The 24974-nt window shown below is 51.3% G+C and overlaps 1 protein-coding gene and 1 long non-coding RNA gene across 2 annotated transcripts; one reads left to right on the top strand and one right to left on the bottom strand.

The window, feature by feature from the left end:
* Positions 1-828: 828 nt before the first annotated feature.
* Positions 829-24438, bottom strand: LOC309653364 (interleukin-3 receptor subunit alpha-like). The gene is made up of 12 exons (XM_082447975.1): positions 24130-24438; positions 21689-21799; positions 13051-13193; positions 10524-10638; positions 9304-9436; positions 9038-9216; positions 6776-6894; positions 4472-4498; positions 3082-3202; positions 2330-2435; positions 1332-1413; positions 829-1069 (listed from the first exon to the last, which is right to left on the bottom strand). Exons 1-12 carry the CDS (start codon positions 24278-24280, stop codon positions 995-997), a joined length of 1362 nt encoding a protein of 453 aa, XP_082304101.1. The 5' UTR covers positions 24281-24438; the 3' UTR covers positions 829-994.
* Positions 962-4458, top strand: LOC309653372. The gene is made up of 3 exons (XR_014259143.1): positions 962-1090; positions 2910-3058; positions 3474-4458. It is a non-coding gene; the product is annotated as an uncharacterized lncRNA (long non-coding RNA).
* Positions 24439-24974: the final 536 nt, after the last annotated feature.

Raw genomic sequence — 24974 nt, 5'->3', positions numbered from 1 at the left:
CGGCCCGGGCTCCACAGAGGAATCCTGAGGAGCAGCCTGGGCTTCTGACCCACCTATGCCCCAGCCCTTGGGGTGGAGTCACGTGGAACCGGGATGACGTCTGTCTACCCAGACCTGTGCTGACTGCCGGGGTCAGAACTGGGACACGCTTCCACCTGTGTGCATTTAGGGCCATCGACCGTGTGCCATTCTGCAGACTCTGCAGGGGTGCCTTCCTCAAAGCTAGCAAGTCTGCACCTGCCGTTTGGGGTGAACTCTTTTCTACAGAGCTTGACATGTTAAGCGTGTAGACAAGGGAGCGAAATCAGAGGTCCTCCAGGAAAGCCTTGCCTCTTGGAGACTCGGGTTCCCGTGGGCCAGGCTGTGCACGTGGGCGGCCTTTTCCGTGGGCGTACAGGTGGGGGTCTTCACTGCCCACCACGACCACGTCTGGACGCAGGGCCGCTCCTCTGCGCCTGCCTGCCCCCACTGCCCACAGGCCACGCTGCCCTGACACCCCCTTTCCTGCCGCCTTGACGCCTGTTTCCCGTGTGCCTTCCCTGGGGTCGCACACGTAGCCAGGGGAGGGATGTAGACACCAACCCCCTGGCCCCGCGTTATCACGCAAGTGATCTAAGGGGCTTACAAAGGGGAAATGCAGCAAGAAAACGAAGTTCAGTTAAAGATAGAGAAACCAAGCAGGCAGAGCCCCTTCACGGACTTGGGAAGGAGCAAACCCAGTGGACAGGTGAGCACCAGCCAAGTCCAGGAGGCTGGAAAGTGGGTCTCAGCGGCGTTGGGGGGTGGCCCCCACTTCCGGGGGCTACGGATGAGGAAAAAAGCCCTCTATTTGAGACATGAGCCCAACACATGTTTTGTTCTTTCTTCCTCGAGGCAACCCCGTGTCAATTGCACCGGGCTTTCCCATCCCTGAGCCTGCTTGAAACGTCCACGACCAGCCATGACCAGGCTGTGTGCCCTCCGCCTGGCGGAAAGCGGGGCCTCTGCACCAGCTTCATGTTTCCCCCAGAACCTGCACCTCGGCCACTGGACACTCCTCCTGGCTGTCTTGGTCAGGGTCCCAGGTCATCTGCGGGGTGAGGGAGTCGAGGTGAGTGGCAGAGCCACGGGGTGGGGGGGGCGAGTGCACCCTGGAAAGCCCCGGGGGGGGCTCCCCAGGGGCTCCCAGACCCGCCCCTCGGGGTGACCGCCCGTGTCGCAGGACCGGAGACGGCTCCTCCCCTGCCCATCACGTTCCCAGGCCACCCTCCAGGGCCAGCAGTGCCCTGCTCCCTGGGCGGGGCTGCGGGCACCTGGCCCCAGATCTGTCCCCCGCGGGAGCCACCGCGTACCGTCCTTCCGTTCTGAAGTTTGCCGTTGATGTGGTCTTTCATGTGAGGGATGGGAGGGAACAGCTTCTGCATCACCGAGAACCTCGGAGGAGAGAGAGAGACACCTGTTCTGAACCCCGCACCCACCGGCGCAGGGGAGACGCGGCGTCCACTAGAGGACCCCAGGGAGGCCCCGATGGAGTAGGACTCCAGCCTCCCTTGGGAGGGGTCCCTGTTCCCCTCCCGCAGTCCGGAGACGTGCGGGAATGAGAAAGCGGAGCCCTAGCAGAGCTGCATCTGCTCGGTCAGCTGCAGCGCATCCACCACAGCACCTCTCCTGAGACCCCATCCTATCACCATGGCAACCTCCCCCTCCCCACAGCCTCCGGGCTCCCAAACCAAGCCCCTGGGCGGGGCGGCTCAGCCTGAAGCGGCTGGGAGGAGTGGGCGTGAAGCCAGCAGACCGACGAGGCAGGAGCTGGCGCTCCGGGCGCGGGGGTAGGGTGGGGGGGTTGGGGGTGGTGAGGCGGGCGGGGCTAGTGCCGGGCGCACCCTTTCGGCCCAGCGCGCAGGCCTGTGGAAGGGACCGCAACCGGCCGGGTTGACGCTGCCGCCCGCCTGCTGCCTGCCGGGCTAGGGAGGGGTCCCGGAGCCCCGTCCGGAGGTGGCGGGGGGCGGGGGGGCGTCGGGGTGAGGTGTGAGGGAGCGAACAGCGCGGGCATGTGGGGCCCAGCAGGGCAGTCTGACTGCAGACCCCCGCACAGGTGCTGCACGGGGGACCCGGCTCCTTGGGTTCCACGGGCGGCAGGGACCAGATGGCAGAAACCAGGGTCTGGTTGGGAAAAGACCGCTGGGGCGACGAGGGGCGGTGGCCTGCGACCGGCGGGGTCGCGTCCCGCAGCCCAGACGCACGGGCACGGGGCGGGGCGGGGACAGCGGAGAGTGGGCGGCGCGGGCTGCGTGGCCTGCGGATCGCGCTCCAGAAAACGACCGCGCAAACCAGGGGCCCGCGGGCTCACCTGCAAAACAGGAGCACGAACCCCATAGCGATGAGCAGCGTCCCCAGCGCGATCAGCAAAGACGTCAGCCAGACGGGGAGGCGCGCGCCCTCCTCGTCCTCACACACTAGGAAAGAGGGGCGGGACGCGTCGGGCAGGTCCCGGGAGGTCCGGGGTCGGCACCTCCCCGGGGGCTCGGGGAGGAGTTGGCCGGCACTGGGGGGCGGGGGGCGCGTCCAGGAGCGCCGTCCACCTGGGGACGGCGGTCACCTGCGCGCCGGGCCGGGCCCCGCGGAAATCCCTCCCAAGTCGCCAGAATCCCGATGACCCCCGACCACCGACCGACACTTGGAGTTGGGGGCTGGTAGCGCCGACCCCTCAGATCGCTTCGGGTCGCGGGGCGGGGGGGGGGGGGGGTGTCAGCCACGCCCATCGGGAGGGGCCGGGCCGAGGTTGGTCTGTTCCCCACCTCCCTCCTTCCCTGCCGCGCTGCGTCCTGGGTGCGCGCTGCCTTCGTTCTTGAATTTAATATATGGATTAAATATCATGGACTTTTCGCCTCAATTTCGATTTTTTTTTTTTTTTTAAACTGCATTAAAAGGTTCGTCTTGTAACTCAGCGTGTTGGCGATAGCCGTCTCCACGCGCCCAGCGCAGCTCCATGGAACAGCTTGGACACAGAGTCCATCAGAGATGGGAGGGAGGCGGCCACAAGCCCAGCGACGCCTGGAGCCCCCAGAAGCTGGAAGAGGTAGGAGGGACCCCCCCACTCACCGAAGTGTTGGGGGACACTCCACGGGCCCCAAGGTTTGTAATGGGAAAACGTGGCATCCCTGGCTCTTACTCGCACCGTGTAGGTCCCAGGATTGTTCAGCTCCAAGAAGGCTTTATAGATCTGCAGTTTAAAAGGAAGTAGAGGGGAAAGTACGTTCCCAGTCGGTGGCGGAAGAATGGGGCCTTCAAGGGGTTGAGTGGGTCCTCCCCACACTCAAGTGTTGGGGTCCTAACCCTCAGCGTCTCAGAAGGCAACTTTATTTGGAAATAGGGTTGATGCAGATGTGATGAGTTAAGAGGAGGTCGGATAGGGTACAGTGCACCCCAAGCCACTATGACTGGTGTCCTTATAAAGAGGGGAAACTCGGACACAGACACATGCATACACACAGGGAGACGCCTTGTGGATATGGAAGGGATACGGCCACAAGCCCGGGGACGCCTGGAGCCCCCAGAAGCTGGAAGAGGCAGGAAGGACCCTCCCCTGGAGCCTCTGGAGGGAGCGCGGCCCTGGGACACCTTGACCTCAGACGTCTGGTCTCCAGAACTGGGGGAGGGTGAATGTCTGTGGTTCTCAGTCACCCAGTCTGGGGTCGTTTTTACGGCCACCCCAGGGAACTAAGATGGCCCCCCAAGAGAGAGCCCGGCCAGCCCCCCTTGGGAGACAGGAAGACGCCTGGTGCTCAGAGGGGCCCGGAACCTCAAGCTCCCTTTGCGTCTCAGCCCAGGCTCTTGGCATCCAAACAAAAATATTCTTTCTAATCACTAGAAGGTCAGTGTTCGTGGTGGCCACCGCCGGTGAGGTCAAGAAGAGTGGTGGCATCTCGGGTGTCAGGCAGTGAATGGAGCCTGTAGAACGCTCAGTGGGGTCCCCCCAAGAAGATTTGTACCCCCGGAACCTGGGACCTTATTTGGAAACAGGGTCTCTGCAGATGTGATGAAGTGAAGGGTCTGAGACGAGGTCCTCCTGGATGAGGGTGGCCCTACATCCAATGACAGGGTCCTTCTAAGAGACAGAAGAGGAGAGACACAGACACAGAGGAGAAGCCCCGGGAAGACAGAGGTAGAGACGGGAGGAAGAGGCAGAGACAGAGACAGAGAGAGACAAAGGAGAGACGGGGGGCGTGGGGTCTGTGGCCGGTAGTTACGGTGTGGGAGCAGCTGCCTCTGCAGGTTAGAGGCAGTTACTTAGGGAATTAGGGCATGGGGCACTCCCACCGAATCCTGAGGGATTTGGGGGCCGGGGGGTGGACCTTTAGGGCAGCACCAGGAAGGTGATGGCGTCTGGTGTATGGACCAGGGAGCTTCATCTCAGAGTCGCTGGACGGTAATAGACATAAGGAGCCTGCGCTTGGGGTGGCAGATTGGGGCGGGGGCGGGGGCCACCCACCTCCTCTTTGTAGGCGGGCTCCGTACCCTGTAAGAGACAAGCAGAGCGTGGGTGCTTGACCCCATCGCCAAGAAGGGCCCTCATTTGTCAGAGCATATTCAGGTTTACAGGAAAATCGAGGATAAAATAGTCAGTCATTGAGTAGAAATAGTAAATAGAATACTTCTTTACACAAAAATAATAAATAGAGGTAATTGAGTATAACATATCGATGAACTAAAAAGTACCTGGGGGAGGGATAAATTAGGAGTTTGGGATTAACAGACACACACTACTATATATATAAAATCGATAAGCAACAAGGACCTACTGTAGAGCACAGGGAACTCTACTCACTAACTTTTGTAATAACCTATAATGGAAAAGAATCTGAAATATATATATATAACACTGAACATATACAGTTAATATGTGTATATAACTGAATCACTTTGCTGTGACCTGAAACTAACACAACATTGTAAATCAACTATGTTTCAATTTAAAAAAAAAAATTTCTTTTAAGTACCTGGTCTTTTATTAAAAAAATAAAATTGATAGACTTGATTTTTTTGAGCCGTTTTGGTTAACAGAAAAATTGACCATACGCTAGTTGAATCTAAATAATAAATATAATACGTAAATCAGTAGAGAACAATAGGAAATGTAAGTAAATCGTAGAGTATAAAATACCAACTACCTCAAAAATATTTGGTCTTTTTAATCAATAGACTTGACTTTTTTTGAGTGGTTTTGGGTTTACAAAAAACTTGACTATAAGCAGTAATTGAGTATAAGTAATATGTATATAAATACATTGACATAATGAATAAATATAAGTAAATAATTGAGTATAAAATGCTGATTAGTGCAAAAATATTTGATCTTTTAAATTAATAGATTTTTTGAGTAGTTTTAAGGTTGTGGAAAAATTGAGTATGAGCAGTAATTGAACATAGATAATAAATGTAATAAATGTAAGTATATAATTGAGTATGAAACACTGATAGACTCAAAGTGCTCGGTCTTTTTTTAATTAATAGATTTTTTTGAATAGTTTTGGGTTTATAGAAAAATTGAGTAAACAGCAAGGTCCTACTCTGTAGCACAGGGAACTATATTCAATATCCCGTGATAAACCATCATGGAAAAGAACATGAAAAAGACTGTATATGGTATAACTGAATCACTTTGCTGTATAGCAGAAATTAACACAACAGAGTAAATCAACTATACTTCAATAAAATAAATTAAAAAAAGAAAAAATGAGTACAAGCACTTATTGAGTATAAATAAATAAACAATAAATAATTACAAGTAGACAATTAAGTACAAAATACCACCTAGCTCAAAAATAGCTGGTCCTTTTTTTTTTAATCTATTGACTATTTAGATTAAATAATCTATTTAATCTATTGACTCCAATAGATTTTGAGCAGTCTTAGGCTTATGAAAAAGTTGAGTGTAAAGTATAAATAAAAGTAACACGCACAGAAAAATGAACATAGTCAAGAACTATGTCAGTCATTGAGTATAGAATACCGGTGATCTCCAGCATATTTTTTTAATAGTAGCTTTATTCAGGTGTGGTTTGCATACAGCAAAGCACACCTGCAGAGCATATAATCTGCTGACTTTGGCAAACGTGTGCATGAAACCAGCACAATACAGGAAATGTGTCCATCACCCCCAAATTCCCTCCAGCTTCTCCTCCATGCCCTCCTCCCTGCACCCCTGCCCCAGCCCTCAGATCTGTCCCTACAGAGCATCCTGAATTTTCCTGTGTAAATCGTTTCTTTTATAACACTTTTAAACATACACACGGGACCCTCCAGTTCTTGGCGGATAGGATTCCACTGTGTGGTTATATTTTGTTCATCCCCTCCCTAGGGTTGTGTCCTGTTTGGGGACCATTATACACATAGGTGCTACAAACACTTAGGTCCCATCTTTGGGGGGCCACTGGCTTCATTTCTCGCAGGGGAGTTGCAGGCTCTGTGACATACGGTCAGAGTTTCACCAAGTGGCTGTTTCAACCTTTTGCTCTTTTTCTGTAGGGTTGTTTATCTTCCGAGTGTTGACAGGTAAACGTCCCTCCTCTACCCCAAACCTGATGGAAAGTATGCAAGCATTTCCTTCCATATTCTGACTTCCTTTCCAATGTCAGCGGTGTCATTCAAACGGCCAAACACTTTCAGTTTTGCTAAAGCTTATTTATCTTACAGTTCCTCTTTTTCTTTCTTTGCATGTTTCACCTACCCCCAAAGCCCCAGAGTCCAGGGGGGTGTAAGAGTATAAGAGATGCCCACCCAGGAGACCGTTTACCTTCTGCATCTGAAGTTCATACTTGAAGTCATCATTAAGGTGACTCTTCACTTGCCACTGCATGAACAAGTAGCTTTGGTTGCACCACCTGCTAGTGACGTTGGGAGCAGCTAATACCTCTAGGGGAGAAAAAAACACTTTTAGGAGTAAAGCACATCAAAAAATAATTTCCACCCCCCCCGCCACCCCGGAGATACTTTTAAAACAGGCCTCCTACAAACTCAGGGGGGAAAAAAGAGAGGAAAATGTCATTCCAAGGTTAAAAAGTGGCCAGAAAGTATCAAGAGACAGAGACAAGTGAGAGAAAACTGTTGGGATGACTAGGGTCACTGAGCCTGGGACCAGCTCTCAGACACTGGCCCGGGGAGACGCCCCCCAGCCGCTCGGAGGCCCTTGCAAAGCTTTCCTCTCGTCTGTGCAGGGACACCCCTCAGAGCAGCCCTGTTCTCTTCCCTCTTGGCGATCCCAGTCCCTGGGGCTACGCTTCTCCAGCAGCGGGAGCAAAGCGCGGCCCAGCTGCAAGGTCCCCCCCCTCCTGCCCACTGGACCGATCGGCTCCGCTCTGACCCCGCCTCCAGGGCAGCCGGGCCCCCTCCGCGAACTGCCCGGGGCCGGTTCTGCCCCCATGGCCTTGGCCGCCAATTCCACTCCCAAAAGTTCACCCGGAATCTTCTGCCGCAGCCTTGGGCTCTGACCGGGTCACATCCCCCGCTTTCTTCTCACCTGCCCCAGAACCACCCCTGTCCCCCGCAGCGTGGGACCCAGCTCCTCCAGGACCCTCCTGCCCCACCGTGGGCTGGCCCAGGGCTCCGCCCTTCGCCCTCCCTGGGCTGCTCTGCATCCCTGACCCCGGCTCCAGCAGTTTCCTGCGGGACCGCGGCTAGGTCTACAGGTCTGACCCCCCGCCAGGACCCCATCGCTGTCTCCTCAGCACCCCACCTGGACCCCTGGCAGGAAACCCAGGCTCCCCAGTCCCGGGTCCCCCCCTGATGGGCGCTCAAGCCTCCTGCCACCTCCATCCCACTGCCACGGGGCTGGCATCACCCCGCCACCCCTGCTGGGAACCAGGCCATGGACTCCCCGCGTGGACCGCACGCAGGGCTGGGGCCGGAGCACAGGTGCTGAGTCGCGGGCGGGGCCACACGTGTAGGGCTGCACTGGCCCAGGGGCGCTTGGTGTGTGAGGGACGCGGCATCAGAGTGAGGTTGCTTCCGGGCCGGGGGGACACCACAGACAACGGCAGGCGCCCCATCCCGCTTCTGAACCAGAGGCCCCCATCTTCTCCCCTTCTGCACCCACCTCTCCGCTCATGTGCTTCCCTGCTACACGTGGACCAGCCAGGGTGGCGAGGGGCCAGGTTTCATGGGGCTTGAAGCCATGTCATAATTTGGGGGGCAGGGGGGTGTCTAATGTAAAGGAAAAAAATATTGACAGAGCTTTGCTAAGATGGGTTTTGTGTTCTGAAAACCTGCAGTCGAAAGATTCAAAGAAAAAGAACAACTATTTTTGAGCTATTTCTGAACACAGGGCCTGGAGAGGGGCGACCCGCGTGAGACCCCCAGCCTCAAGGTGCAGCTGTCCTCGGTGGACGGGGGGCACAGAGCCACCTGCGAGGTGCGTTCTGGAAATGCTTCCTTAGGTCCAGGGAACACAGAGCAGCTGCTATGAGCTAGGCGTCTGTGTCTCCCCAGATTCACGCGCGGAAGCCCTGACGCCCAGTGGGACGGTTCTGGAGGCAGGGCCTTTGGGACATAATCGGGGTTAGATGAGGTCCTGAAGGTGAGGCCCCCATGATGGGATCAGTACCCTTATAATCAGAGCAAAGGGGGTGTGGGATGAATTGGGAGATTGGGACGGACATACGTACACTAAGATGTGTAACATAGATACCTAGTGAGAACCCGCCCTACAGCACAGGGAACTCCAGCTCACTTCGCAGCACAGTAGAAACTAACACAACACTGCAAGACAAGTCTACCCCAATAAGAAATAAGAATAAAAAAGAAGCGGGGGGAAGAGGCACCAGAGCTCGCTCTCCACTGTGTGAGCACACAGAAAACCCGGAGCCACCCGCGAGCCAGGAAGAGGGCCTGGCCAGGAGCTGAGGTGCCCACGCCGCGATCTCCGACTCCCAGCCCCCGGACTGCGGGAGACGAGCGTGCTATCTAAGCCCCCAGCCCGGGGTATTCGGTTGCAGGACAGCAAGCGGCATCTTCGACCCAAGTGCGGCACACGAAGAAGGTGTCACGTTTTCCTACTCACCGATTTTGGCTAATTTATCGCTCGTTTCAGAGCAGGGGATTTTGGAGCCACTGCTGGTGCCGTTCACCAGGAAACGGGTTTGATCCTTGGATAACACAGAGATGTTGTGAAAACGGCACTGGACGTTTGTCCCTTGCTCATCTGCTGTGTACTGGGAGCACGGCCACTTCTCATAGGAGCTGTGAGGAGTGGGGCTGGGTCATGAGCGGCCCTGAAGCCCCCGCTCCAGCCCGGGGGAGCCCCGGCGAGCCCAAGGTCACACCTACTCTAGGTTCTCCAGGTAGAGACTGTACTGCACGTCCCTCGGGGCCTCCCGGCCCACCGCCCAGCTGCACGTCAGGAAATCCACGTCGTGAACCCAGCAGGTCAGGTTTTCTGCAGCCGCCCTGGGATTCCCTTCTGGGCTTGCAAAGAAGAGGGAAAAAAAAAAAAAAAACTGAGTCCCGGATAAACACCAAGGTCCTACTGTAGAGCCCAAGGAACTATATTCAATATCCTGGGATAAACCATCATGGGAAAGAATATGAAAAAGAATATTTACGTATAACCGAGTCACTTTGCTGGACAGCAGAAATTAACACAACGCTGTAAATCACTCTACGTCAATAAAATTTTTTAAAAAATTGTTTGAAAGTGAGTCCCTTTTTAGCGACCCTTGTGAATTCTCACGCGGTTCTAAGAAGTAATAGAGACATCCGTGTAGCGCTTACCTTTTCTGCAATGGTAACAACTCCCGTCCCTGCAAGGTTCCCCGCCCATGGCCCGCCCCCCCGGGGCCCTATGTACCCTCACCGTACGCCTCCCATCCCCAGCCCTGCCCACCTAACCCTAACCCTAAGAATCGCCCAACGGTCCTTCAGGAACTCTCTTTCTCTTATTACCTTTCTCTTTGCCTACCCCTCAGCTAAAGTCCGTTGCCATCAGAACCCTATTTTTAACAAGTAACATATTGTGGGTGAAACCTGGATCAGCTAGAGTCGTGAAAGACTTTTTTTTTTTTTTTAATGAAAGGGGAAAAGAAAAATCCAACAACATAAACTGCATTTCCAACAATTTGGAGCCAGAGTTTATCTTCCTCGTTTTCCCATTCTCAGAAGAGCACAGTTCTGTGATGTTACAACTTCCTGACAGAGAGCGCAAGAAATGTTCAGACTGCCTATTGCTGTTCTCTTTGTCCAAACTGTATATGGGATCAATCTGTTTGCTTGGCATGAGGAAAATGATAAAACTCTGTTCTCAAACTACAAAAGAGCAAAAACCGAAAAACACAAAAACAACAACAACAAAACTGCCCTCTGTTTCTACAGTTCTGTTCATTCAGGCAGGTGCCGTGCACGAAATTGCATGAGACCCTCCGAGATGGTCTTTTTTCCACGAAGCTATGTCCCTGGAGACCCATCCAAGGTAAAAGGCATTATTTTGGTGTTCAGAGCACTAACGGATGATTGAAAGCAAAGGAAACCCCGAAAGAGCATCTCCCCCTCACCTTGACTAGGATACTGAATCCACGTGGAGAATGGCTGACCTTTGGTCACCCTGATGCTGTAGTTTGTCGCTTGGCATGACAAGTCAGGAATACTGCAATACGTGCTTTCCCGTGCCTGAGAGAGACATAGCAATCTGTTCATAATTAGGGGAGAACTAATAAAACACTGAGACTTTAGATTAAAAAAAAGAAAGAAAGAAAACTATAGGTTTTCTTTAGTTTTCCTCAACATCCAAAGCCGGAATCTCAGTATTCATGCAGAGAGAGAGAGAGAGAGAGAGAGGGAGATGAAAATGAGGAAATCACTCACCAAAAGGAAAAAAATATCCTAGAAGGTTCTAAGACAGAGTTGGCAGAATGCCTTGATATTCTGAGAAGACGTTTAGCCATTTGGCCAAGAATGTGATGGTAAAGTAGTGATGGACAAACTGGGCAAACAGATAAAACCTTAAGGAAACGGAAATTATTAAATTCAGGAGAAACAAACATTTGTGTAAGAAAGGAAAGAAAAATCCCCATTAACCACATGGCTCAGGTGTGAATAGTGTGTATGTGGTTAGAATAAACTGAATATTTGTCGAGAGAGGAGAGAGTGTAAGCCGAGGATGGCAACTGCTGGGGAGGTGAGTTGGGGGGAGGAAATAGAGAGTGAAGCCTCCCGTCCCTTAGGAGAAAAATCAACACATTCTGGCTAAACTGAATGAATCAAGAATCTGTGTTATATAGAGATGCAGAGGTCTAGAACAACAGCGCCAGGTGTAAAAAGGTCAAAAGTCATGTCTCACCGAAAAGTTGCTACTTTGTCATAACGAACCCTGTACGACTATTTTCCTCTTTAAACTCTGTGCAGGTATTGCTTTAAAAAACAGTTGAAAAAGAAAACAGAAAAGAGGCAGGAAAATTTGAGAAGCAAAAAGAAGGCTTGAGAATTGAGTGATCCTTGTCCCCGAGGGAGCAAACTGTGGTCACCACCACCCAAGGATGCAGATACAGCATACGAGGGAATCTCAAGAGGGTCCCATATTTTGAAATTGTCCGCTATATTGGCTTCTACTTGAGCCGTTAGAAAAATAGCTTGATATTTAATATATTTAATATACATTCATTTAAATATATATTTAATATATTTGATTTCTATTGATGTAGTGTGTGAAGGACTCATCCAACTTAATTTTAGTCCTATTTATTTATTTATTTATTCTGGCTGCGCCGGGTCTTAGTTGAGGCACGTGGGATCTTCGTTGCGGTGTGAGGGATCTTTAGTTGCGGCATGTGGGATCTAGTTCCCCGACCAGGGATCAAACCCGGGCCACCGGCATTAAGAGCAAGGAGGCTTACCCACTGGACCACCAGGGAAGTCCTCAATTTTAGTCCCTTCTGGAAACTGGGCGAGTACCGTTTATTCTATAGGCTGTCATGTCTCCACTGACTGGAACTACTTTCTTAATGATGTAAGAAATTCCCCCAAATGCCTGTTTCTGTTTTTGGGTTGTTGTGTTCCTTTAATCCACCCCACGCCTCTCAGGCCAGTACCTCTCTTTGGACGATGGTAGCTTCTTAGTACATTTTGATACCTGGGAGGGCAAGTTCTTAATCGCTAGCCTTCCTTATCAAAATTTCTTGGTTCTTCTGCAACATTTGTTCTTGCAGATAGAGTTTGGGGTCAACTGGCCAAGCTCCATTAAAATCCCATAGGGGTTTGTCATGAACTGGATTGTGCCCTAACCTCCCCCCAAAAAAACTCATATATTGAAATCCAAACCCTTAATGGAACTGTATTTGGAGTTGGGGTCTTTAAAGAGGGGATGAAAGTAAAATGAGGTCATTAGGGTGGGTTCTGATCCCACAGGACTGGTGTCCTTATAAGAAGAGGAGATCAGGACACAGACGCACACAGAGGGACGACCACGTGAGGACACAGGGAGGAGAGGGCCGTCTACACGCCCAGGAGAGAGGCCTCGGGAGGGACCAGCCCTGCCCACACCTGGACCTCAGACTCCAGCCGCCAGGACTGGGAGAGATACATGTCTGTTGTTTAAGCCGCCCCGTGTGCGGTGCTTTGTTACAGCAGCAGCCCCAGCAGACTAACATGGGGTGTGATTTGGATTGTACTCAGTTGAGAGTGATCTGAGGGAACCAGGGTTCTTCCCAAGGACGCTGACAGGTACATCCTTCTCATGAAGCATATGCTCAACGGCTGGAATTCCCACCACGGCCTGCCCATGAGACGTGTCACAGTTCTCACGCCCTCCGAACCCTCTGATACAGGAGGGGATTTGAGTGGGGGGCAGGGGGCGTTGGAGGGGCACAGTGTCTCCCGAGGTCTCACCTTCAACTGGGCTTGGTTCTCTACCTGCAGTATCTCAGCCCATTTCCTCACCAACCCTGTCCGGTGGGTACCATTCTGGATGTCTTACAGATCAGGAGCCCCAAGCCGCAGTGCCCGTAAAGGACCCCACATTCCACAGCTGAGCCCAGGAGTAGAACCCGTGTCTCTGTGACGCTAAGTACAGGGAAGACGGTTTACCTTAGTGAAAGCTTTTGAATTGATGAAACACATAATTTCGGAAACGTTTCCATGGAGGTCCCAGGTCAATCTTTTTCTTTCTGGCTCCATCCTTAGGTTCTTAATCGGTGGGTCTGGATCGGAAATGTCTGTAGGGTAAGAGTCTGGAGAGAGGCACACAACGCTTAAACTTTGTCCTACTCGGTTACCCCTCGGGAAGTTGAGTTCCACACGGAGAAGTGGTTGCCTGGAGCGGGCAGAGGCCCCGAATCTGCAGTACCTTAGTGACCTCACCAGCTCACCCTCCCAACAATGGGGGAAGAAAGTCAGAAAAGCAGATCACTTCTGCCGTCCGCATTGACGTGAAGTGTACCTTTCTTAACCATGTATGTCAAAGAAGGCCGTTTTCACTGAAAACCAATTCAGGCTTAGAGAGTTGGCTCAGTGTCTGCTCTACAGACTGAGATTTTGGAATGCTTTGAAAGTTGCAATAGAAATTTTAATGTAGGGACTTCCCTGGCGGTCCCGTGGTTAAGACTTTGCCTTCCAATGCAGGGGGTGCGGGTTCGATCCCTGGTTGGGGAGCTGAGATGCCACATGCCTCGGGGCCAAAAAACCAAAACATAAAACAGAAGAAGTATTGTAACAAATTCAATAAAGACTTTAAAAGTGGTCCACATCAAAAAAATCTTAAAAAAAGAAAAGAAATTTTAATGTGATATATTAAAAATATATAAATTTTAATGTAATATATTTCTAAATGTAATATATACCATGCATATATGAGATGTAATATATAAAAATATATAAACTTATATACAATTATATATAATGGAATATATATTTTCATAAAGTAGGAGACATCATTACACAATGATATTTATGTGCTTACACAGAGTGCCAGAGGAATTCTCATCTTCTTGGAAAATCACCCAAAATGCATACATCTAAATACATTTTGAAGTGTAATCAAAGCACATATATATTCGTATGATGCTGTCAATGGGGATGGAGGTCAGGAGTTTGCAGACCAAAGGATTCCACGTGTTTTATCAGTGACTTGCTTCATGAAGCAATCACATAGGGCCAACAACTCAAAGCTGTAAAGGTCTGTCAGGCATCTCTTCAGCTGTTATCTGTGACCCCTCATTGAGAGGATTTCGCAGAAATGACTGTTTATAAACTGCAAGCACTGTGACCACTTCTCAGGCTCAACAACCTTCGTTTGACAAGCAAGACCAAACCCTATGAATATCCTGGTTTCTGGCATTACAGCCTCCCAACCTATAAGGATAATGTATTCCTTAAAAAAACAACTTCCCTAGGGAAATTTCTTACAAGTGAAAATGTAATTTTTACTGGATTCTTATGCCTCAGAATTTATATTCACTTCTTCCAAAACAGTAAATATCATTAAAGCAGCTATGAGTGATGCAGTAGAAAATATGAGTTTTAGTGTATTCTTATTACATTTTAGTTTGGTTGTAATTTTTATAACTTTATTTACAACCTTAATTATTTTAAAATTAAAATTTTTAAAGAATCTTCATAATCTAATATGAAATGTACATATATAAAATTATATATATTTATGTAACTAAGTACATATATGTTTAAATAACATAACACGGGAGTTTTCTGTCACTATGTTTTCCATAAAATCTACCTATGCTCCTTTAGAGCGGTCATTATCCACCCAATTACAGACGTGCTCACAAATAAAAAAGAACTTTAATGCAAAAAGAAGAAAGTAAAAGCAAATCTGTAAAGACAAAATGAACCAAAATCAATGCAAATACACATAAGAGTGTTTACTGCAATATACTCGTAACCCTCCGGTATTCTGAAAGAAAAGGGACATAGTGTTCTCAACCCTAGAGCTTTTGAAAAACTACAGATGGTGGGAAATACTCTTCCAGTCATGATAAAGTAGTCTCAGATGTATCTCTCACCATAAGCCCCTCGAAAACTGGGCCAAATATATAAACCAACTATTTTTAGACTTTCTGAAAACTAAGACGAACAATTCTGAGAGTGTATTTTGGGGTGGGAGACATTCACAATCCAACGGGACAAGGTGGAGATTCCTTGCTGAACACTGAGAAGTGAGTAAAGACCCCAGAAGAGTCATGCCTTCGTTGTTGGAGAGAAAAAACTAAAGGTGACTCACCTTGAAAAAGCTTCAAAACAAGGCAACCCACCAATAAAGGAATGGCCTGCTGAAACAAAACTCACCATCTTTAAAGAAGGCAACCAAAGCAGACCGTCACCAACCCCTCCTTCACAATATCCAGCACCCAATAAAAAATTACGAGACACGCAGAGAAGCAGGAATGTGTTGGCTGTGACCAGAAGAAATATCAGGTCATAGAAATCGTCCCCAAGTGGCCGATGATGAAATTAACAGAGAAGTCCATTAAAACAGCCATTATAAATATGTTAGAAGACTTGAAGGAAAACATGAACACTATGCAGTGAGGAATGGAAGATATAAAGGAAGAACCAAACAGAATTTTTAGAGGTAGAACATATAGCATCTGAGATGAAAAAATTCACTTGGATGAACTGGAAAACAATGGAAACGATCTACACTGAAGCCCCCAAAGAAAAATATTTGAAGAAATTATGGCCAAACATTTTCCTAACTTAATGAAAATTATAAACCTACAGGCCCAGGAAGCTCAAAAACCCTACGTAGGATACACAGACACACACGTACCAACAAGCACACAAATAAACAAGCACAAACGCTAAGACACATCATCCTCAAATGCCTTATTAAAAAGTGGTATCAAGAAAACCTTAAAAAACCAACGGGAAAAAGACACAGCACCTATCAGAGAACAAAGATAAGAATTTCTGCTGATTTCTCTTTAGAAACAAAGGGAGACAGAAGATAACAGAACGACTTCTCCGAACGCTGCAAGAAAACAATACAAATCCTGGTCAACCTATAATCTATATCTTAGCAATAAATGGAAGGTGAAATATAAAGACTTTTTATAGTAACAAAAAGTGAAAGGTTTTTTTTTTGTATTTTTTTATTTGTTTGTTTTTTTGCCAGAAGAGCAGGTCTGTAAGAAATGTTAAAATAACAAAGGCTTTTCTGGCTGAAGGAAAAATCACCAGATGGAAACTCACAAAGGAATGTGGAAACAAGGTGAGCAGAGATGCAACAAAAGCATACCAGAAATAGTAAAAATGTAGGCAAACGTGTAAAACTTTCCCATTTTTTAATGTTTTAAAAAGATAATTCTTTAAAAGAAAAATATTGTATTGTGTACTGTGGGCTTATAGGGATGTAGAGGTACATGTGTGACGTGGCATAAAGGATGAGGCAGGAAGTAAAAGCATACTGTTTTGAGATTCCTATGTTCTGTGTGAAGCAGAATAACATGATCTGAAGATAGTATGTACTGAATGAATCATCCCAGAGGAACCACACAAGCACTGCAACGAAGAGGGCTAGCCCAAAAGCCAATGGTGGAGAAAAAAGCAAAAACAGAAAAAGCACTAAAGCAGTAACTGAAAAGAAGTCAGGAAAGGAGGGGCGAAAAAAAAAAAAAAAAGAAAACTGAAAAAAAAAAACCCAGCAAACAAATAGCAAAATGGTAGAATTAAACTCAATCATATTAATAAGTTCATTGCATGCAAATGGTCTAAACACTCCAGTGAGAAGGAAAGTTTGTCAGACTAGATTTTAAAAGTACCCCACAGTATGCTGTCTGCAAGAAAGGTGCTTTAAATATAGTTTAAATGGCAATAATAGGAAAGCATATTTTATGCGAACTCTAATTGCATAAAACCTAGGATTTTATCCCAGGATTTTATTTCCAGGGGTAAGAAGGGACCATTTCAAGTGATTAAGTGGCCAATTCATCCTAATGTATGTGCTCCCAAAGAGTCATTTTCAAAATACATGAGGCATAAGCACCACCCCCCTCTCTAATAGACAGAACAGACAGACAGAAAACGGGAGGGATATACTGGACTTGAACAACATATCAACAATTTGACCTAATTGACATTGTTGGGACATTCTAACCAATGACCGCAGGGTGCACTTTATTTTTTGTTTTTTTTGGGGGGGCCGAGCCGCACGGCTTGCGGGATCTTAGTTCCCTGACCAGGGCTGGAACCCGCGTCCCCTGCAGTGGAAGCGCGGAGTCCTAACCACTGGACCACCAGGGAAATCCCAGCATGCACGTTTTTATCAAGTACAAACAGAAGATTCTCAAAATAGACCGTGTACTGGCATGGGGAGTGTCAGTCCTTTTAAAAAGGTTTAAATCATTCACTGTGTATATATTCTCTGACTACAATTCTCTCTTGATTAAATTCAAGATCAGTCTTTTAAAATCTGGAACACACCAGATATTTGCAAACAAAATGACATACTGATAAATTACCATGTGCGCCCTAGAAGAAATCACAGGAAATGTAGAGAATATTTTGAACTGAATGAAAATGAAAGCAAACAAAAAAAAAAGTGCGATGCAGCTACAGCAATGCTTACAGGGAAATTTATAACATTAAATGTTTATGTTAGGAATAAAGAGTTTAAATTCAAGAATCAGTTTCCACATGAAGACGTCAGAGAAAGAAGAACAAATTAAACCTAAAGCAAAATCCCTAAAAAAAATAAAGGGAACAAAAAAAAAATCAGTGAAAAAGAAAATGGAAAAACTATATAGATTGTCAAGGAAACCAAAAGCTGGTTCTATACAAGAGACAATATAATTGAAAAACCTCTCTCTCACTACACTGGATCAAGAAAAAAACAAAAACAGACCAATTTTAGCAATGAAAGAGGGGACACTGATACACATCCTGAAAGACACTGAAAGAAGAATTGCGGGTAATTTGAACAAGAGTTATGCCAATACCTTCAACAATGTATGACATGAACCAGCTTCTTGAAGGACACACATTAGCAGTACTGACATAAGCAGCAAACCTGAATAACCCTGTAAGTATTAAAGGAATAGAATATATAATGAAAAAGCTTCCCCAAAAGAAAGCATCAGGCACAGATGGCTTTGCAGCCGAATTCCACCAGCAATTTAAAAAAGAAATAGTAACAATGTGCAGAAACTTTCCAAAAACAAAGGAAAGGCGGGAAACATGTTCTAACTCACTTTATGAGGCCAGCGTTATCCCGATACCAAAATCAAAACATTAAAAGTAAATTAAAGCCCAATATGCCTATACTCCTAGACACAAAATTCCTTCACAGAATACTAGCACATAAAGTCAGGCAAAGTATAAAAGTGGTAACACCTCCTGCCTCAAGGGATTTACTCCAGGAATGCAAGGTTATTTTAACCATCACTATAATTTGCCCCTTTAACAGAAAACTGGTGATCTCCTCAATAGAAGCAGGAAACCATCTTGACAATGTTTAACACCCCTCTGGGGTTAAAAACTCGCAGCAAACTAGACATGGAGAAAACGTCCTTCCCCTGATAAACCTATGAAAATCCTGGCGCTAATTCAGACTCAGTAGGGAAAGACTAACCACTTCTCCGTAGGATCCGAACAAGACAAGGTGTCTGGTTTCAACGCTTCTATTCCACCGTGTCCTCTACCCGTGGCCCCTCTAATGCGCTTTGACCAATGTTGTAGTTTTAGGGCGCTTTGGGGGGAAATGTTAGAACTGTACAACACGCTGCTTCCTTCAGCTTTTGGCTCCTAGAAAGCTACTCACTTCCCGCCTGTGGTCAGTGACCCCAGAATACCCAAGGGCCTGGAGTCGCCACAAAGGTGGCAGCGGCCGCAGCCCAGAACAAGAGGGGCAGACAAAGACAGGAGGCGGGGGTGGGAGCCTCAGACGTGGAGAAAGCCCCCTCCCCTCCCAGACCTCCTGCCTCTCCCGGCCCCTCTGGTCACCAGGTGCGGCCACGTGACTGACTTGGAGTCCAGGAAATGGACAGAAGCAACGTGTGGTCCTTTTGGCGCAGACCTCTAAACGCTCCCGTGTGATCCTCCTACGAACTCCTCCAAGGAGATGATGGAGCCTCCCGGGTCCATCCCTATGTAAGGATCCGGGGTCTGTACATGGAACAGAGCCACCTGGGATGGACTGAACTGTGTCCTTTCCCCAGCCCTCCCCAAATCATGCTGGAGTCCTAACCTCAGAATGGGACCTTAGCTGGAAATAGGGTGAGTGCAGATGTAATTAATTAAGATGAGGTCCCGCTGCCATACCGTGGCCCTAACCCAATTCGACTGGTGTCCTTATTAAGAGGAGAAATTTGGGTTCAGGGACACACACGGGGAGAACCCCCTGTGAAGACAGGAGAGAGGCGGCCACGAGCCCAGGGACGCCTGGAGCCCCCGGAAGCTGGAAGAGGCGGGAAGGACCCTCCCCTGGAGCCTCTGGAGGGAGCGCAGCCCTGGGACACCTTGACCTCAGACGTCTGGTCTCCAGGACTGGGATAAATAAATGTATGTCACTTAAGTCCTCCAGACTATGCTATTTTGTTAAGGCAGCCTGAGCTGAGTAAGCCAGTAGCCCCCAGAAGAATGATACCTATGCCCACACACACACGCACACGCACACACGCACACGCACACACACGCACACACACACACACGCACGCACACACACACGCACACACACGCACACACGTAAACACACGCACACACACGCACACACACGCACACACACGCGCACGCACACACACACGCGCGCACGCACACGCGCACGCACACACACGCGCGCACACACACGCGCGCACGCGCACGCACACACGCGCACACACACGCGCACACGCGCGCACACGCGCGCGCACGCACACACGCACACACACGCACACACACGTGCACGCACACACACGCGCACACACACGCACACACACGCACACGCACACACACGCGCACACACACGCACACACACACGTGCACGCACACACACGCGCACACACACGCACACACACACGCACACGCACACACACGCGCACACACACGCACACACACACGCGCGCGCGCACACACACACACGCACACACACACACGCACACACACACGCACACACACACGCGCGCACGCACACACACGCGCACACACACACACACGCGCGCGCGCACACACCCCATCTGAACTCCACCGCTCTCTGAGGAAGGAACGAACTTCGCACGGTCAGGCAACGCTGTGGCCACCACGGCAGCGCAGGGCGCCGTGCCCGACGCGAGCACCCAGCACCCACGGGGAGCGGGCGTACCGGCTCTGCTGCTGTCGCCTGAAGCTCTGCTCCCCGTGTGCGTGTTGTGCGAGCTAGACGGGAGGCTGAGGTGCACATCACCCCCTTGGGCACCGTCCCGGGTCCCCCGGTCGCTCAGCCAAGTCCTGACGGGAGGGGCTTCTCTGCAGACCCTCCCCAAGGCAGCAGGCCCGCCTGGAGGGCACCGTATCTCTTGTACTCCCGTAAGCATCCCGGTCTTTGCACCCCGAGTTGGGCGCCGTCACTACTGGGCGCCCAGGAGATGCAGACTCTCCGTACCCCGGGGCCGAGGGCGTGGCTCCCCTTGGGGGTTCTGCTGCAAGGTGGTGGGCGCTCTCCACCAGCGGCAGACTGGCTCCGCACCCCGCCCCACCTGGGATATTCTCTCCCGGCCACACCTGTCACCCGAAGTCAGCCGGACACTGACAGTCAGAGGTGGGCACGGCAGCTTCAGAATCTACATCACCGTCGTTTCGCCTCCTTATCGAACGTCACTGTCGAACTTCTCTATCACGTCGTGAATTGTTTCCTATCCATCACCATCATGCTTGAAGATGGTGGGAACTTCCTGGACGCCACGGAGACCCTGGTTTGCACCCTACCCCCCATAAGTCTCCGTGACGAACGTGAGAAAAACAGGATGGAGTTGCCCCAGACGCATCTTACTCGTTGCTCACCTGCGTGTCCAAGCTCCCGACGACGCATCTCTTACGACACCTGGATTTATACCTCCCAGTCCCGGAGGCCAGGATGCTATAGGATTGGTTCCTCCCAGAGGCTCAGAGGGAGAATCCGTTCCAGCTGGAGAATCTCTCTGCAGCTTCTGGGGGCTGCCCCGCCCCAGTCCTAGGCGTTCCTGCACTTGTGGCGGCATCACCCCGATCTCTCCTCTGTCACCACCTGGCTTCTCCCTGTGTCCGTGCCTGGGTCCACATCTCCCCTCCTTATAAGGACACCCATTGTTCTGGACGAGGGTCCACCCACATGACCTCATCTTAACTCAAGGACGTCTGTAAAGACCCTATTTCCAAATAACTCCCATTGACAGGTTCTGTTCGTTAGGACTTCAGCGCATGAATTCGGCGAGGACAGAGTTCAACCCATCACCCTAACGTTTGCACGGGCTGCTTCCGACCCAGAGAAAGGATGATAATAAATCCAAGAAAAGTGATGGGTCCCGGCGCCCTAGCTACGCCAAGAGCTCTGGGTGTAGTGTCTTGACCGTATCAGGAGGAACATCCTGGCTGTGAGGTACCAGTTTTGCAAGATGAACCCGCCAGGGTGACTGAGGGGAAGGCCACATGGGAAGTGTCTGTACTATCTCTTATGGCAGCTGAGTGGCTCGACCGTGACCCCAACGTAAACAGTTTCACTGAAAAACAACACAGCCCCAGGGACCCACAGACAGCACGTGGCTTTTCCTCCGGCTTTTCCTACCGTGGTCCAGTGGCAGCAGGCCGGAGACGGGCACCAGGAACGCCACCAGGAACACCGCCAGCCAGACGAAAGCCATGGCCAAGGCAGCTCTCACAGGAGGGTGGGCGCCAGCTGGAGGAGAAGAGACAGTGGCCGCATGAGGTGGCTGCAGGGAGGGGGCTGAGCCCCGCCAGGGGGTGTCTTGCTCAGAGGGCAGGGAGCTGCTTCTGGGAGGGGAGCCTCCCGTGCATGTGCACGTGTGTGTGCATGTGTGTATATGCATGTGCGCATGTGTGTGCAGTGTGTATGCATCCGTGTATACCGCATGCCTGTGTGAATGTGTACGCATGCGTGTGCACATATTCCTTGTGTTTATGTGCCTTGCGCTGTGTATGCATGTGTGTGCACGTGTGTTATCTGTGTGTATATCTCTGCGTCTTGTATACGCATCTGTGTGTACTGCATGTCTCTATATGCATATGCACGCATGTGTGGGCACACATTACATGTGTCTGTGTGTGCTGTGTATACATACGTGTGTCTCTGTATCTTGTACACACATTACACAGGTCTGTGTGTCTGCGTGTGCACGTGTACATGCATGCCTGCATGCCTGTGTGTGTGCATTCGTGTGTGTGTGTGTGTGTGTGCGTGTGTGTCAGCCTCTCTAAAAATCTCCCGCCCGGGGGTATGAGCTCACCCTTGGCTCCAGCCCCATCCCGGAACCCAAAGCACCCTCCACGCAGCCCCAGGAAACACTGGGCTCACGAAACAGTGGAAGGAAGTTTAGTTAAGAGCATGAAGTACAACGCAGAGTTTCCTGAACAGACCGAGTTACGGTCACTAAATCCCGTGCTGTCTCATCGTTCCCGCCAGAGTGGTTCCCCAGGTCCCCATGAAGCCCCCCTCTGCAGGCCGGCTCTCCTGGACCCTCCCGCGGGGGTCCACCTTCTGCATCTTCAGGGCCCCAGCAGCAGGGTCTCCCCGTGGACCCCACCCATTCGCCCCCCACCCGAGTCACTCATGCAAATGCCCTTGGTGCCTGGAGGCCAGCCCGGGGCTGCCACCCAAGCAGAGCCTTGGACCCTCAGCTGCCTCGGGGGCCACACCCTCAGCAGGGCCACAGGCTCTCTGTACCGGTCAGGGTCACCCAAAGACCTGACCCCCACTCCCCGCCATCCCACCTGGAGCATCTTGGCTGGGATGGAGGAGGGGGCCCAGGACGCACCCTACCTCATTCAGGGCCTGTCTAGCACCCCTATCATGAGACCCAACCCAGACTCCATCCATCTGGGGTCTCACCTGCTCCCCCGTCCAGGTCTGGGGCTCCCACAAGATTCCCCAGGACTGACCTGGTCCCCCAAAAGTGCCAACTTTCACACAAATTTGACAGCAGAAGCCGACACCCAGCGTCCTTCTTGCTAAACTGGGTGGGGGGAAGCCCGAGAGACCCCTTTCCAGGGCAAGGCAGCGGGTCAGATCCAGAACTGCCCATCACGGGGAAGCATCCCAGGACAGATGCCAAACAATCCATTTGTAATAAAGGGATTAGGGGGAGGAGGGCAAGGCATCGGGCACAGAGCTTCAGGAGGGCGCCTCCAAGCCAAGCCTCACGACCCAGAGCAGTTTAATGCCGGGCTGACGAAGGGCCCAAGCAACAGATCCACGGGGAGAAAACGATCAGAACTGTGACCAAATACCAGACGAGCACGGCCTCGGGCTCCTCTTTCCTTGATGAAGACAGGCCCCCGTGGGTGCCGAGGCAGGGGTGGGTGTCTGTTCCCGGCGTCCGCTCAGGTGAGCCGAGCCCCACAGGTACAGACGGCTCCAGCCTCGAGACACTGAGCCCACCCACAGGCACCCCTCCTCGCTCGCAGAAGCTCACGTCCTTTGGGGACCCACGGTGCACGAGAATCATCGTCGTATCCTGCTGCCCCCAGATCGCGAAGGGAAGGGGCTTGGCCCCCGGAGGCCGGGGATGGGGCTGGGCTCGGCAGGATAGGGGCGAGACAAGGGGCCTTGGGGCTCTGCACCCCGGCAGCTCGCCTGCCTGGGTCTGGGGGCAAACGGGAGCCTGCGAGAGGTGGGGGCACTGTCATTAGGGGAGCCTCTCGTCCGGGGAAGGCCACTCGGTCCAGTGCATCCGTTCGGCCAGCGCCTAAGCCCCGGCGCAGGACACAGAGGCGGTCAAGACGCCCCGGGCGCCCCGCTGAGTACCGGGTGACACCGCCGTCGGATCCCGTAACCGGGGTCAGTGGGACACTCGGCGTCCTCCTCGGGCATAAAGGCTTTGAATCCATTGTGTGCTGCCCCGGATGACATGTCTCAGCTGCCACGAGCTGCGTTCAAATCCTGGGGTCCCCCCCCCCGCCCCCGGGGCTGGCGGTCAGTACTGAGTCTCCAGGGACAGCAGTGGATGAGGCCGCCCGCCTTCCGCCCCTCAGCCCCGCCCGGGGTCTCACCTGGGATGAGAACGCGGTCCGGCCGGAGACAGGCAGCCTCTTCTGGTGCTGGTCCGGCTGGCCTGGGGGCGGCCCCGAGCGCTGCTCGCTTGCTTCTCGGCTGTGCTGCAGGCGCCTCCCGAAAGAGAAAGAACCGTGTTTTTTCTCTCATCAGTGTTTTTATAGCCTCGGGGCGCAGCCTCACCCCTAAAAAATAAGCCCCAGTGAGCGGGGGAGGAGGGGAGAATGTGTTGAGGGCGTGACCAGGTCCAGGAGCCCTCCGCACGCCTCGACTCAGAATTACGGTCTGGGGTCAGGAACATGACTGCGGCTCTGCGCTCTCCTGGAAGGAACACCCTTTCTTTCAAAGTCTTCTTTTCCTGTTCTCACTTCTGTTTGTAGGTTCCTCTTTGTCACAACCCTGATGGCATCCCGCCATTCACCCCGGCTGGGGCCGTTTCCGGGAGCCGAGTCGTGGGCAAAGCCCGTCAGCATGAACGGCCGGGGCCCTGGCCCCCTTCCTTCGAGGTCCCATTGGAATGACCGCTCGTGCCCAAGGGGACAGGGAGGTGACCCCGGGCCCCCGATGCGCTGGCTGCACGGGACTCACGCAGCTCTCAGCCTGGCCCCTACCAACCTGCTCCCAGGTGACCTTCCCTCACCCGGGCCCTCCTGGGCATCCCTTGCCCTCGCCCTACACCTGTCATCCGCCTGTCACCGCTCCCAAGCTCCAGCCCCACGTGCCCGTCCCTCCACCCTCTCCCTTGAGGCCGGTCCTCTCGTCTCCTCCAATGTTTCCTGTCTACTCCCCACCCCCAATGCACATCCACCTGGACTTCAGAGCGCGATTTATTTAGAAGCAGGGC

This window comes from Balaenoptera physalus (genome assembly GCF_965194825.1).
Source record: "Balaenoptera physalus genome assembly, chromosome: Y".
NCBI lineage: Eukaryota > Metazoa > Chordata > Mammalia > Artiodactyla > Balaenopteridae > Balaenoptera > Balaenoptera physalus.
This window is presented reverse-complemented; position numbering and strand designations above follow the sequence as displayed.

Excerpts from the sequence above, each read along its gene's own strand:
- LOC309653364 (XM_082447975.1), bottom strand. The coding sequence starts at position 24,280 with ATGAGAGAAAAAACACGGTTCTTTCTCTTTCGGGAGGCGCCTGCAGCA. Across the intron at positions 6,895-9,037 it reads CGATAAATTAGCCAAAATCG|AGGTATTAGCTGCTCCCAAC; the intron begins GTGAGTAGGAAA and ends TTTCTCCCCTAG. Across the intron at positions 1,070-1,331 it reads AACTTCAGAACGGAAGGACG|ATGACCTGGGACCCTGACCA; the intron begins GTACGCGGTGGC and ends CTCACCCCGCAG.